The 12,757-nt window shown below is 33.5% G+C and overlaps 1 protein-coding gene across 5 annotated transcripts in view; it reads right to left on the reverse strand.

The window, feature by feature from the left end:
* Positions 1-12,757, reverse strand: part of PDPK1 (3-phosphoinositide dependent protein kinase 1) — a 110,957-nt gene that overhangs the window by 54,692 nt on the left and 43,508 nt on the right. For all 5 annotated transcript variants that reach the window (XM_031945667.1, XM_031945665.1, XM_031945668.1 and 2 more), the window contains 3 exons: positions 8,337-8,606; positions 6,116-6,158; positions 5,740-5,877 (listed from right to left, as the gene is read on the reverse strand). In XM_031945667.1, coding sequence (XP_031801527.1) covers positions 5,740-5,877; positions 6,116-6,158; positions 8,337-8,549 — 394 coding nt within the window. In that variant the 5' untranslated portion in view covers positions 8,550-8,606. The remainder of the gene's footprint in view (positions 1-5,739; positions 5,878-6,115; positions 6,159-8,336; positions 8,607-12,757) is intronic.

Below are 12,757 nucleotides of genomic sequence, written 5' to 3' on the forward strand. Positions count from 1 at the left end.
GCTAAGGAATAGTTGATTTATCACTTCCCAAGTATTTAAGCATTTCTAATGAGTCCAGCAGTATACTAAGTACTGTAGGGGATCTAAGAGCAATATATGAAATACATCACCACTGCAGGGTAAGGTATTCCATATAATGGATTAATGTTTTATGACACCAGTGACCAAAACTTTATAACCAATTTTGATAGAGGATATTTTTAAAACAAATTGATCACAGAAAAGCCTAAAAAGATTTAGAAATACTGATGCTAAGTGAGCAGAATCAAAAGAACACTATACATAGTAACAGCAAGACTATGTGATGATCAATTATGACAGACTGTTCTCAGCAATACAGTGATCCAAGAGAATTCCAATAGACACTGGATAGAAAATGCCATCCGTATGCAGAGAGAGAACTATGGAGACTGAATGGAAATTGAAGCATACCATTCTCGTTTTTTTTTTCTTCCTCATGATTTTTCCCTTTTGTTCTGATTTTTCTTTATGACTAATATGGAAATTTTTAAAAATTATGAATAATCAATCAATCAATAAAAATTATCACATAGTAAGCTATCTTCTATAACAAAAGTTGTGAATACTGTGTAAATAAGGCCAAGTCTTCCTAGACTTTTCAGCATAAATAAGTATATCTTTGTACTTTGGAGGCTCTGGTATGTTCAGAGCTTTTTGCCCCTAAACTAAATGATCCTAGAATACTGGAAAGTCTTACAGGTTGTTATTTTATAGATTTTGTTTTCACTGGCATAAGGATCTTGATTCTAATAGCTCTTTACTCCCCCTCCCCCATCCTCACTGACCAATGAATTAGGTGGTCTAAATTCTAGAAGTATGACCTCCAGATAATTTATATGTTCACATGTATTTGACAATCATCAAAGTGTTATGAGATGACTTAGGTACATGAAACAATTAGAAAATAATATAAGACAATGTAATCGAATGATAAAATGTCAAACAATAATAAAAGTTTTAGGAATGATGAAAAATGAAAGGCATTGGAGTATATACATGATACTTGGGGTAGGACTTGGATTGGATTTTTAAAAAATAGTGAGACCTAGAAAAGATAAAAGAAAAAAAAAAAGAGAGAGAGAGAGAAGGGACAGTTTTCCAGATAGGAGGTACCACATAAAAAAAGTCACATAGGTATATATGTGTAGAAATGAGTATCTTATGTCTGGAGAACAATGAGAAAACCATCAATAAGGAATTTAATCCAATAGGCAACAGGAAAGTAACATGACAAAAACCAAGGTTTTGAAAAGAGTAGTATGATAGCAATGTTGAGGGAGCTCAAAAGAGAGATACAATAAGCCAGCAGACTATAAGCAAAAAAATCAAGAAAGGTAAGGGCCCATTGGTAATATTGAAAATGATAAAAAGAAGGTAAGGTTCAGACATATTATAAAAGAAGGATAAAGCTTGGTGTCAGGAGTGTATGTAAGAAAAGAGTAAAATACATCTCCAAGTTTGAGTAACTTGCACAATGATAGTAACACAAACAGAATTGGAGAAACTGGAGAAAGATGAGAAGATTGGAGACTTGTAACATTCATTTCTGGATAAGTCTGAGAAAAATATCCAAAGAATAGTATGAAAACAGACATATAAGATTAGAGTTCAGCTGAACAGACAAAACACAGCAATATGGAAATTCTCTGCATGGAAGTGAACAGTGAAGTTACTAGAGTAGATAAGCAATCTGAAAGAGGTGAACTGAGGACTATTAAATCTGGTATGGAGACAAGTGTTAGCAGGGTCTGCAGTGTTTAGAAATCACTTCCAGGGTTCTTAAAAATCTATTAATAAAGTAATTTCAATAAACCCAGTAGCTCCTAGGAAACATACAGGTTTAAAATGGGAAAATACTCCACCTTAGTTATGCCAGCAAAATTTTAAATGGATTCATCAGAGGGAAAATGAAAAAAAGCAAAACAGGCTGCTACATTTCCTTCATCCCTTTCTGGGAGATAAGATTAACTGCATTAAAAAGAGATCATTTGTATTTCATCTCTTTTTTAACTTATATGCATTTTAGACAAATTTTTTTATTAAGACTTATGGTCAGAAGACTGAACTTTGAGTCCATCAAGATGGGATCAGTGAGAGATTACTTGCCCAACAGATTATGACAGTAAAATGAGAACATATGCAAAATGTTTTGGAATTGTAACTTGTATTTAAATAGCATGTTACTATGTAATAGTAGCAGTAGTAACAATAGCAGCAAAAATCATAGGTCATTGAAATAGTACAAAGGGTGAATGAAAGAAAACTATGACTCAGACAATGACAGTCATAAATATCAAGAATACAGATTCTGATGATGACTTCAGGGTCATCTCTGACTTTCCTAAATTCAGTCGTTTCACCACATAGGCTGATTCCTTTGTATTATCATATGGCTTTAGCTTTTTTCTTTTCCCATTTTTCATCATCAAAACATAGGTCCCTTATCAGTCCAAATCTGATTTAGTCTTTTTAACAAAACTCACAGTCTGACCTAAATGAACTGGTAAAATAATGATGCACTAAGAAACCTTATATCATTTTTCATATTCACATATCTCCCTTTTGTGAGATATTAGCAGGAGGAAAATCAGTGGATTTGGAAACAGAAGACATTACAGATAATTTCTGAGAGGAAAGGGATCACTTCTTCTGGTTCAAAAATGAAATAAGAAAAAAGAGGATTTAATAAAGTGTTCAGGGACAAGATAGCCCACTGAAAAAAGTGAGTGAGATTTTTTCAGGAAAAAGCTTTCCTCTTATAGAAAATAATAGCAGCTTACACTGATAAAACTCTTTAAAGACAAGAAAATACACACACACACACACATACATACATAATAAAGGTCAGCCATGAATTAATGGAAGAGCTTAGGCAAATAACCTGCTTATGAGGAGTGGGAAGAGGAAACTGAGAGGAACAGAAAAATGATTCAATCTGCTGAAAAGGTATCAATAACTCAAAGAAATATGAAGACATCAGGAAAGAATTGAGGGCTTAAGAAAACAGGAGACAAGTTTGGAACAGACACAATTAGAATTGAAAAGAAAAGTGACATCAAAAAGAAATAAATGGTAGGAATTCAGAATAGTGATTAAGTCCAAACTGAAGTTGAATGACTAGAATCTGAATTTTGATATACTATGTTCTCTTGTAGCAATATCTTTTAATCTGGGAATAATATCTTTATTATATTTCTAATATCTGTATTCTAATACCAACTGAGTGATCTAAAACTGAGGATCAACACAGAAAAAACTAAGAATGTGAATTAGTCTAAAATTATTTTGTGGACAGTAATGTCAACCAACCATGGAGCTTAAGTGACAGAGGAAACAGAAAACATATAAAAGGCTAAGAGGAAAGTGGGAGCCTAAAAATGTTGTCCAAAATAGAAACATTTTAATGGGTATATGAGAATAAAAGCTAATAAATAGGGAGTCTACAGCTGAAGAGAAAGAATACCAAAATTTAAGATTTCAGATGAACTCTCTAAAGACAAAATTCAGTCCTAATGGTCTATGACTGAAGAGTACATATAGCGAGCAAGGAAATCTGAAAAGAATTTTCAAGCCATCAAAGTTGTTATCTTGGAAACGCAGAGGGAAAAAAAGTGGTTTCTGTACTAGTTTCACCAACGGTTGTTAGAGAAGTTCTTGGCTAAGTAGTACAATGGATAAAGAATTGGACTTAGACTCTAGAAGTCAAGATTACTAGCTGTGTGATCCTGGGCAAGTCATTTATTTCTGTGAGCCTTAGTACTCTCATATGTAAAATTCGGATAATAGCAAAATATACCTTACAAGGACCAAACGAGATAATTTATGTAAAATGATTTGTAAACCTTAAAGGGTTACATAAATACAAGCTATCATTATTATTATTACTGTCACTATTATAACATTTAATGAGTATTTGGTATATAAAGAGATTTATTTATTCATTCCCAAGCAACAGAATTAAATTAAAATAGGAAGCTTGTGGATAATAATAATTAAAAAAAACTGTAATTGGTTAACTTAAGAACTGTAGTTAAATCTTAAGATAGTCTTTAAAGAAATAAAACAGAACTATCTTCATCTAAAAATATATGTAGAACTACCTTAAAAAAAAAAAAAAAAAAAAAAAAGGATAAGGAACTAGAAATGTCTTTAGATAGCTTTTATCCTTAAAAAGGTTCTTATTTGTAAAGCACTCAGCACAATGGTTAGCACATATTAGTGTAGTGGAACAGTACAAAGAGCCAGAAGATCTGTATTCAAGTTCTATATCTGATATATATTGGCTTTGTGACTTAGGGCAAGTTAGTTAACCTCTCAGTGCTCAATGCAACTCAGTAAGACAATAAATTGCCAAGACTATAAATTGCAACATCAACCTGCATTAACAGGAGGAGTTACTTTACCTGGAGTTCTCTATACCAATGAAATCACAGGACTAGTCTCCCTATCTGTTCCTAATTATACACTGGGGGTTTTTAGTAAATAGACACCTACCAAGGATGAACAAATGAATTACTCAGCAAGCATTTATTAAGTGCTAGGCACTATGCTGGGTGCATGCAAAGACATGCATGCAAAGTTGCAAAGACAGAATGAAATGAAGCATGCACTCAAGGGGCTTATTCTATTAGTATTTTTTTAAGTACATAAACATATTCAAAATCAACATGCACAGTGAGTTGGGGGTAGGAGAAAAGCATTAGTAACCAAAAGGATCAGGAGAGATTTCCCACAGAAGTGGCACTTGAGCAAATTTTTGAAGAAAACAAGGGATAACAAAAGGCACAGATGAGGGGGGTATGGAATCCACCACTGCAAAGTGCATACAGAAGATGGAGGAGCATGTCACAAGTGAGAAATCACAAAATGGCAGTCTGAGTTTTTGTGCTATTGCTATGGTACACCAAATCTACCTTTTTGTATTTGATAGCCATTCTTACTCTCTCTTCTGTATTACCAGTTTTCCACAAGTTTTTTTTTCCTTACCCTGTGATAAGAAAATCAAGCTTCTATACAACATTATATTTTTGGAATTATTTTTCATTTCAATTATACATTTCACTGAAATCTATAAGTAAAATGTATATTTTCAATATGTTGAAAATAACTGACATGAATTTCTTAAGTGTATTAATGGAAAGGAATTAAGTTTTCATTTATTTTTGTGGGGGGGTTTTTTGAGAGGCGATTAGGATTAAGTGACTTATCTAAGATCACACAGCTAAAAAGTATTAACTGTCTGAGGACAGATTTGAATCCTCCTGATTCCAAGGGCTGGTGCTCTATCTACTACACTATCTAGCTGCCCCAGTTCTTTTTTATTTAAACAGTTCATATACATATATAGAGATAGGTCATCTACAAATTTACATTCCTCCAGATGAAGCTAAAATAAATTTGCCCAGGGACAACTGCAACCAAAAAACATTTACCTATTTCTGTAATTATTTTCACATAGAAAAATGTTCTCATTCACAGAGTCTTGGCCCATTTTACTCTTTGAGCATGTATATCTCAAAATGTGTCAAAAATTCTCAAAATTAATTTATTTTCATTTTTAAAAAATGTATGCCATATTTTAAGGAAGATGGGGAGAGAGGTTCCAACATCAAACAATGAAGTCTCAAAACTTCAAAAAAGATTAGGAATTGCTGCTCTGTTATGACGAAATATTTCATGGTCTACTTAGACCATAACAAATGCCATTTCAAAGGATACACAGCTTTTCATCGTCCTGAAATGTGAAGTAAAGTTTTACAAAGAAAGGGTGATCCAGGCGGGACATTACATCTCTTTCTCTGGTTACATATGGTACCTTGTTCTCTTTTATGATATGCCGTTTCTCTAGGATTTTAACTTAAACAAAAACCAAAAGAAATTAATTACTAAGACTGGTAACATAAAGATTTAAATACCTAATTTATTAATGCATTCCACATATTAGTTATTAAAACTTACAGATTTTAATGTCTATAGAAAACCAAGTATTTACAAGTTCTTCACAATCAGTATAGCATACTTAAAATTAACTTTTTTAATGCAACAACTTTTTATATTTACAGTCTATATTAAACTTTTATGCATTATTACTTACTAGCATATTCTCTAGAAGTTGCCAATTCCCGGGCCAAGACAACCTGTTTTTGGAAAAGGGAAAAGGAAGGTGGGAAGAGAATAAGAGAGAAAGGACACAACAAAAGGTAACCAGATTAGGTTCAGCATAAAATCTAATTGTTTCTGTATACATAGGTATAATACATTTAAGTTCAAAACTGCCCAAGATAATTTGCTACACATACAAATAAATATGCATATTCTTACAAATAAGAATCAAGGTCAATCTGCTATTAATCAGATGTATATAATTCATAACAGGTTAAATGAAAAAATACAGTAAAACTTGAATTAGTCAGAATCCTCATGTAAGCAAACATTTTTGGTTCTATTATATTTTTAGAAAAAAAGGGAAAAATTTAACTAAATGATTCAATATCAGAAACTTATTAAAATAAAATGTTCTATTTTTAAAATATCAAAATGTAAATTTAAAGGTTAAAGAGAACTAGGTTGACTTTTTTTGGTAATAAGTTCTTAATTTTATCCTGGACCTCTCATAAAAATACTGTGAGAAGTGTGGCCTAATCCCAAAAGCCATTCACTCCCCCCCCCCAAAAAAAAAAATTTCAACTGACCGAGCTGTTATTATATTTTCTATTTTGTAGTTTTAGAATGCTTGAGACAAAAGGGACTCAGAAATCATTATTCCATTCTGTTCACTTTACAGAGAGTAAGTGACTTGCCCGGTTCTATACCAAATTAATCAGAGTATAAACTAAAACTGAATTCCAGACCTGGACTGTAATTACAGCACTAAACCTCAGGTATTGTGACTCCCAGCCAGGTACTTTGCCCATTCTGCCATGTTCCCTAGAGAAATCACAGATAGGAACAAAAGTCTAAGACCTTATTTTCCCCATCACCCTCCAGCCCCTGGCTCTGCTACACAGCATTCAGCAGAGAAAGGGAGTGCTCAGTCACAGAAAATGCATAGGACATGGTATTGAGGACCCAATCCAAACCCCATTTCACACAGTTGGGGACCTTGGATAAGCTGCTTAACCTCTCTGGGCCCCAATTTTATAACAATTATAACAAAACTGAGACCTGTCTAGGAAGTGGCAACATGAGTATTTAAAGCAGCATTTCCACTTCCATTTGCAAAGTAATGTACACACATATTAATAGCCAGAAAACTCTGGAAATAGTGGAAGAAGAGAAATCTGGACCTGGGCTTCCATGAGACTCCATTTTCTCATTTCAGAATTATCACACAGACCACAAAAGTAACTACTTCTTTGTATTCTGCTAACAAAGGCTGAACTGAAACATAGGATAGGTGGGGTATGTTTAATAGAAGGAAATCTGAATACTTGAGCTCATGGCCCAGATTCCTAAACATACCTTTGATGGGTAACCAAGTTACTTTGACTTTGTTATTGTTATAGAGAAATGTGGGAAAGCTCCATCCATTTCTCAAAGAATTCCTGTTTTTCACTTCAAGTTTCATTGCTCTCAGAATTAAGTTTCTTGCATGTGACTAGATTGCACTACTTGAACCACAAAAGTATTTTCTTTTGTAAAACATCTCTACAGAGATAAGCAACGGAAGATAATGTATTCAAGTACTAAAATTTAATGAAAAGAAACATCCACAGAAATACCTCTATCTACTTATACGAAATGATATAAATTTGTCTAAAATAAACAAAATGGAAAGTGCCCAAGGTCAAGAAATACTACCAGATAATTAGGAGATTAAACTGACAAGATTCCTAAGGCCAGAGGAATCTCCTTGCCTCACAGCTAATAAAACCAAAATGGCTTCATTTGTTTGACAAAAGCACATGAAATTAACTACTTGAAGAAATTAAATTCACGGGTCATTAAGTGTTTTCTTTTATAAAAAATTAATAAAATAAAAATTTAATAAAATTTTTATAATTTTAAAATAAAGAACAAGCAGTATATCATTGGAAAGACTGATCTCAGTCACCTTCATAACAGGAAATAATATCTCATGGGATGAGTTATTTACCTAGAACAACTGCCTATTCTCTCTCATCAATTTTAAATACAATATAAAATCATCTATAAAATAAACAGATTATGACAGATTAATTCAAAGGGCCCTTCCATATATAACATTCTATGATTCCATTTACAAAACTATTAATTACCATTAGTGTGGAGTCCTTTAGCTCAATGTTCCAAAGCATCACCCCACAAATTAAAATATTAATTACTCATGTACTTACTGTTGAGAAAGATCCTTCACCAAGGATTTTTCCAAACTTGAAGTCTTCTGGCCGTTTCTTTCGAGGCTGTGGTAGCTGCTGTCCTGAATGTTGTGGTAAGGAATTGGAATTAGACCTTGGCTCAGCTGTAGTGCCATCCATTGTAGACCCCTGTCTGCTACTACAGGGAACGATGACAGGGGGAGTGCTGGAATCTGTATGGTTTCTCACCATTGATGGAGTTGGACAGGAACATAATACCACACTAGTTTGTATGGGAATAGCATCATACTAGAAGAAAAGGATAAGGGCAATTAGTTTACACTAAGATAATCTTATTACCAATATTTCCTCATTTTAACCCCAGAAATAAAAACATCAAGGCAAACAATACCATTTTAAATAAGCAAAAAATTATGTGGTATGGTAGATATTTTGAATCAGAGGACCTAGAGCAGATTCACAACTATAGCTAATTTTTCTTCCTTTTGATTTTAACCTAATTACCTACTCTCTTGTGAATAAAAGTAACCAAAAAAGACTAAGCCAGAATGGAGGCTTGATTTCCAGAAGGGCCACCTAACTTTGTTCACAGAACAACTACTCCTGAGAAACTGATTTCCCTTTTAACTCAGGCCAGTATTTTACAAATTATTATCATAAAAATAAAATAGATAGTAGCAAGCTAAGAGGCTAATGCCACTGGGACTTAATAGCCAAGTTAGACCTTTTTCCTAATCATTAGATTTACATCTCGGTACATGATAGTGGGTTTTCATGATTTGAATGAGGAATAACAATGGCTAAGGCAGTATTATACAGAGTGCAGGCCTAGGCTTTTTGCAAAACAAAATAAACTTCAAAAATGTTTATACAACAATCAAATTGTTCTTGATCCTCCTAGGATTGATCCCAGTCTAAGTTTTGGAGTCTGATACACTTAATAGACAATGAAGAAGCTAGCCTAGCTATAAATCTATGATCCTATGACAAGAAAAACTTTCAGAAAAGGTACAATATATGAACATGTTTTGCAGTATACAACTAAAATCAGACACAAGGAGAGAGATTTGCATTCCTATAGCAGTAGCAACCTACCGTCATATTTGCCTAGCACCATCAAAGCCCTTTGATCACCACTGCCTTTCAAGGTAGTAGCATTATATTTGTAAATATGAAACTGAACCTGTGCAAGCAGCTTCCAGTCACCTTGAATTTTATAAGACAACAGCCAAAAAAGTATTTTTAAAAGTTAAAAGTGCTATATAAAAGCACAGAATTATTCAAAAGGCATTGAATTCACAAATACTATTTTAAGCTCTGATATTAACAAGTATGTAAACAAGTTCTCATCCAGAGTCAAGAGAAGGGCAAGACAAGCTGCCACTTATACTACAACAAGCAGCACACAAGAGAAAGTGATGAAAAAGAAAGGTGGAACACTTAAATTTTATAAATACACATATTTTCAATGCTAGGTAAACTTTTAATGACGCATAAAGATTTACTTTGTTCAGTTGCATATAGTACAAAAAACTAAACAAACAATGGGACATAGCTTTCACCTACTTTCCTAGATCTGCTTCCTCATCAGTAAGATTAAAATGTTACATAGTATCATAAGTTCAAAAAGCATTTTAAAAAGACAAAATTTCAATTATTCTTATTATCAACAATATGTAGAAATATTGACTGAACCAAGAAGTTTATTTGTGAAGCATCTTTTCTATTTAAAAAAAAAAAAGGCCCTTGTAAAAGTCTGTGATTTATGATTAGTCACAAAGTTATCTTTTTTAAACAAGTGATATTTATTCATTATGTTCTTTAAAAATAAGTTACTGAGTTTTGATAGAATTATGCAGATTAATACTACCAACTGACACTAGATGTTTAAGTAGACTAGTTAATTCGTTCTAGCAAAGCATGATTTGTCATGATACCAATTGAGCAAGAAAATAGTTTGGATGGGGGGAAAAAACACAAAAACCAAACTTGCTGAAAAGCACATGCCTGGTTAGGAAATCAGTACCATCTTCTTTTGTGAAAAGCTACATATAATCACAAATCAAGAGCAAACATTTATGCAGTCAACATTTAAAATTAATTACATGCTTTGGCCAAACTTTGAGTGGGAAATGAGGATTAAAGGGAAGAAGTAGACTTTTCCTAACAAGTTTACCATGGAAGCACATTATTTTGTCTCAAGTAAGTTGAGAGTAAAAGAAGTCTAGAAATTTAAGAGTTTAGTCCAATCCCTTTATGGAGACTCCCAAGGATCCAGGTCTTGCTCAAAGTCACATATTGAGACAGTGGCAGAGCCAAAGCTAGACAGAAGTGAGATCCAAGTTGGGGTGGTGCCATGTTACTGAAGTGTGTGCTACTCAAGCTACAAGCAGGCTGATTCTCCACCTTTTACATATAAGCTTTTCCAAGTAAAGAATGGGTGACGTTTCGAATATTTGTGGCAGCCCTTTTTGTAGAGTGGCTAGAAACTGGAAACTGAATGGATGCCCATCAGTTGGAGAATGGCTGAATAAATTGTGGTATATGAATATTATGGAATATTATTGTTCTGTAAGAAATGACCAACAGGATGATTTCAGAAAGGCCTGGAGAGACTTACACGAACTGATGCTGAATGAAATGAGCAGGACCAGGAGATCATTATATACTTCAACAACAATACTATATGATGACCAGTTTTGATGGACCTGGCCATCCTCAGCAACGAGATCAACCAAATCATTTCCAATGGAGCAGTATTGAACTGAACCAGCTACACCCAGAGAAAGAACTCTGGGTGATGACTAAAAACCATTACATTGAACTCCCAATCCCTATATTTAGCCCACCTGCATTTTTGATTTCCTTCACAAGCTAATTGTACAATATTTCAGAGTCTGATTCTTTTTGTACAGCAAAATAACGGTTTGGTCATGTATACTTATTGTGTATCTAATTTATATTTTAATATATTTAACATCTACTGGTCATCCTGCCATCTGGGGGAGGGGGTGGGGGGTAAGAGGTGAAAAATTGGAACAAGAGGTTTGGCAATTGTTAATGCTGTAAAGTTACCCATGAATATAACCTGTAAATTAAAGGCTATTAAATAAATTAAAAAAAAAAAAAAAAGAATGGGTGACAAAATTACTTATGATACTCCTAAGAAGACTAGGAATAAGAGAAAACCTACTCCTGAGAAGGAAAAAGAAGGAATATCTGATAAGTACTAATCTGCTAAGAAGGTTTCATAATTAGCTATTTTCCTTTAATCAAGTTTAAAATGCTGATGTTTTGTTTCACTTTTTAAAATAACAAAAGGATAAATAAGAAGACTGTCATTGTAAAGGTCTTACTGGATTTTTGTGGATTTACTATATTTTTAATATCTAAAATACAGCTATAAACCAAATCAGAAGGGGCATCACACATTCCTTGATAACCTCTGCAGTATTTTCACATAAGTGGTCAAAGAAAGTTTTATTTGTGCAAACTTGTTTCTTAGGGTTTATTTATGTATCTTCCATTAAAGTCTACAACGCCCACACAATGTCATAGAAGGGGTTCTAGGTTGTTGAAAGTAATTCTACCACTCTTATGATCTAATAGGTCCCTAACCAAGCTGGAAAGTCATGAACTTTGTTTGTACATGTGTAATCAAAGACCAACCAAGCTAAGTTCAGAGAAGTGAGGCTGCACACCTGCTGGTAAATTTTTCTGTCAAAACAAAACAAAAACCCAAATCCTAACAAAGAATCCAAGCAGGCAGAGCTTGCAATCTTTTTTGGAGTGCTCACGCCCGATCATTTGAAGTACAGTATCATGTTCATTTCTATTCTAGCTACAAAGAAACCTTTAAAAGAAAATTAACTTAGAAAGTTACAGAACTTTTAGTCATCTACATCTATTTTATGCTGAAATCCCAAACAATTCTCAATGATAAAGAGATGTGCAGTCAGGATAAAGTGACGTGTAGTTTAACCTGCTGAACCATATTTCAACAGAAAACTAGACAGTTTTTCTTAATCAAACAAGAATGTTACCAAGTCCACCTGCTTCATGTCCTGTAGGCAAATTTTCCTGCAAATGACTAAAGAGCACTTGATTTGCTTTTTAATTAGATTAGATTACGAAAATTACCCTATGTTAATCCTTGTGGTTTTGTAGCTCCTTCTCTTGCTAATCTATCAGCTTCTTCATTGCCTGCAAACCCTTCCCTTGAATAAGTGTATCAAGCTTGAGATAGTCTTCTTTATTAATCACATCTTTTTCTGTGCTTGTTTTCCAGCCATTTTCTTCCAATCTTTAACCCAACTTTTTATGCCATTTATAGTAAACATACTATCTATGTTGAGAACTAGCTTACTGATGTGTTGATTCTTGGCTCGTTCAATTGCTTTACAGGCAACATGTATTTCTGCTCTTTAGTTTGTCTGTTG

This window comes from Sarcophilus harrisii, chromosome 1, assembly GCF_902635505.1.
Source record: "Sarcophilus harrisii chromosome 1, mSarHar1.11, whole genome shotgun sequence".
NCBI lineage: Eukaryota > Metazoa > Chordata > Mammalia > Dasyuromorphia > Dasyuridae > Sarcophilus > Sarcophilus harrisii.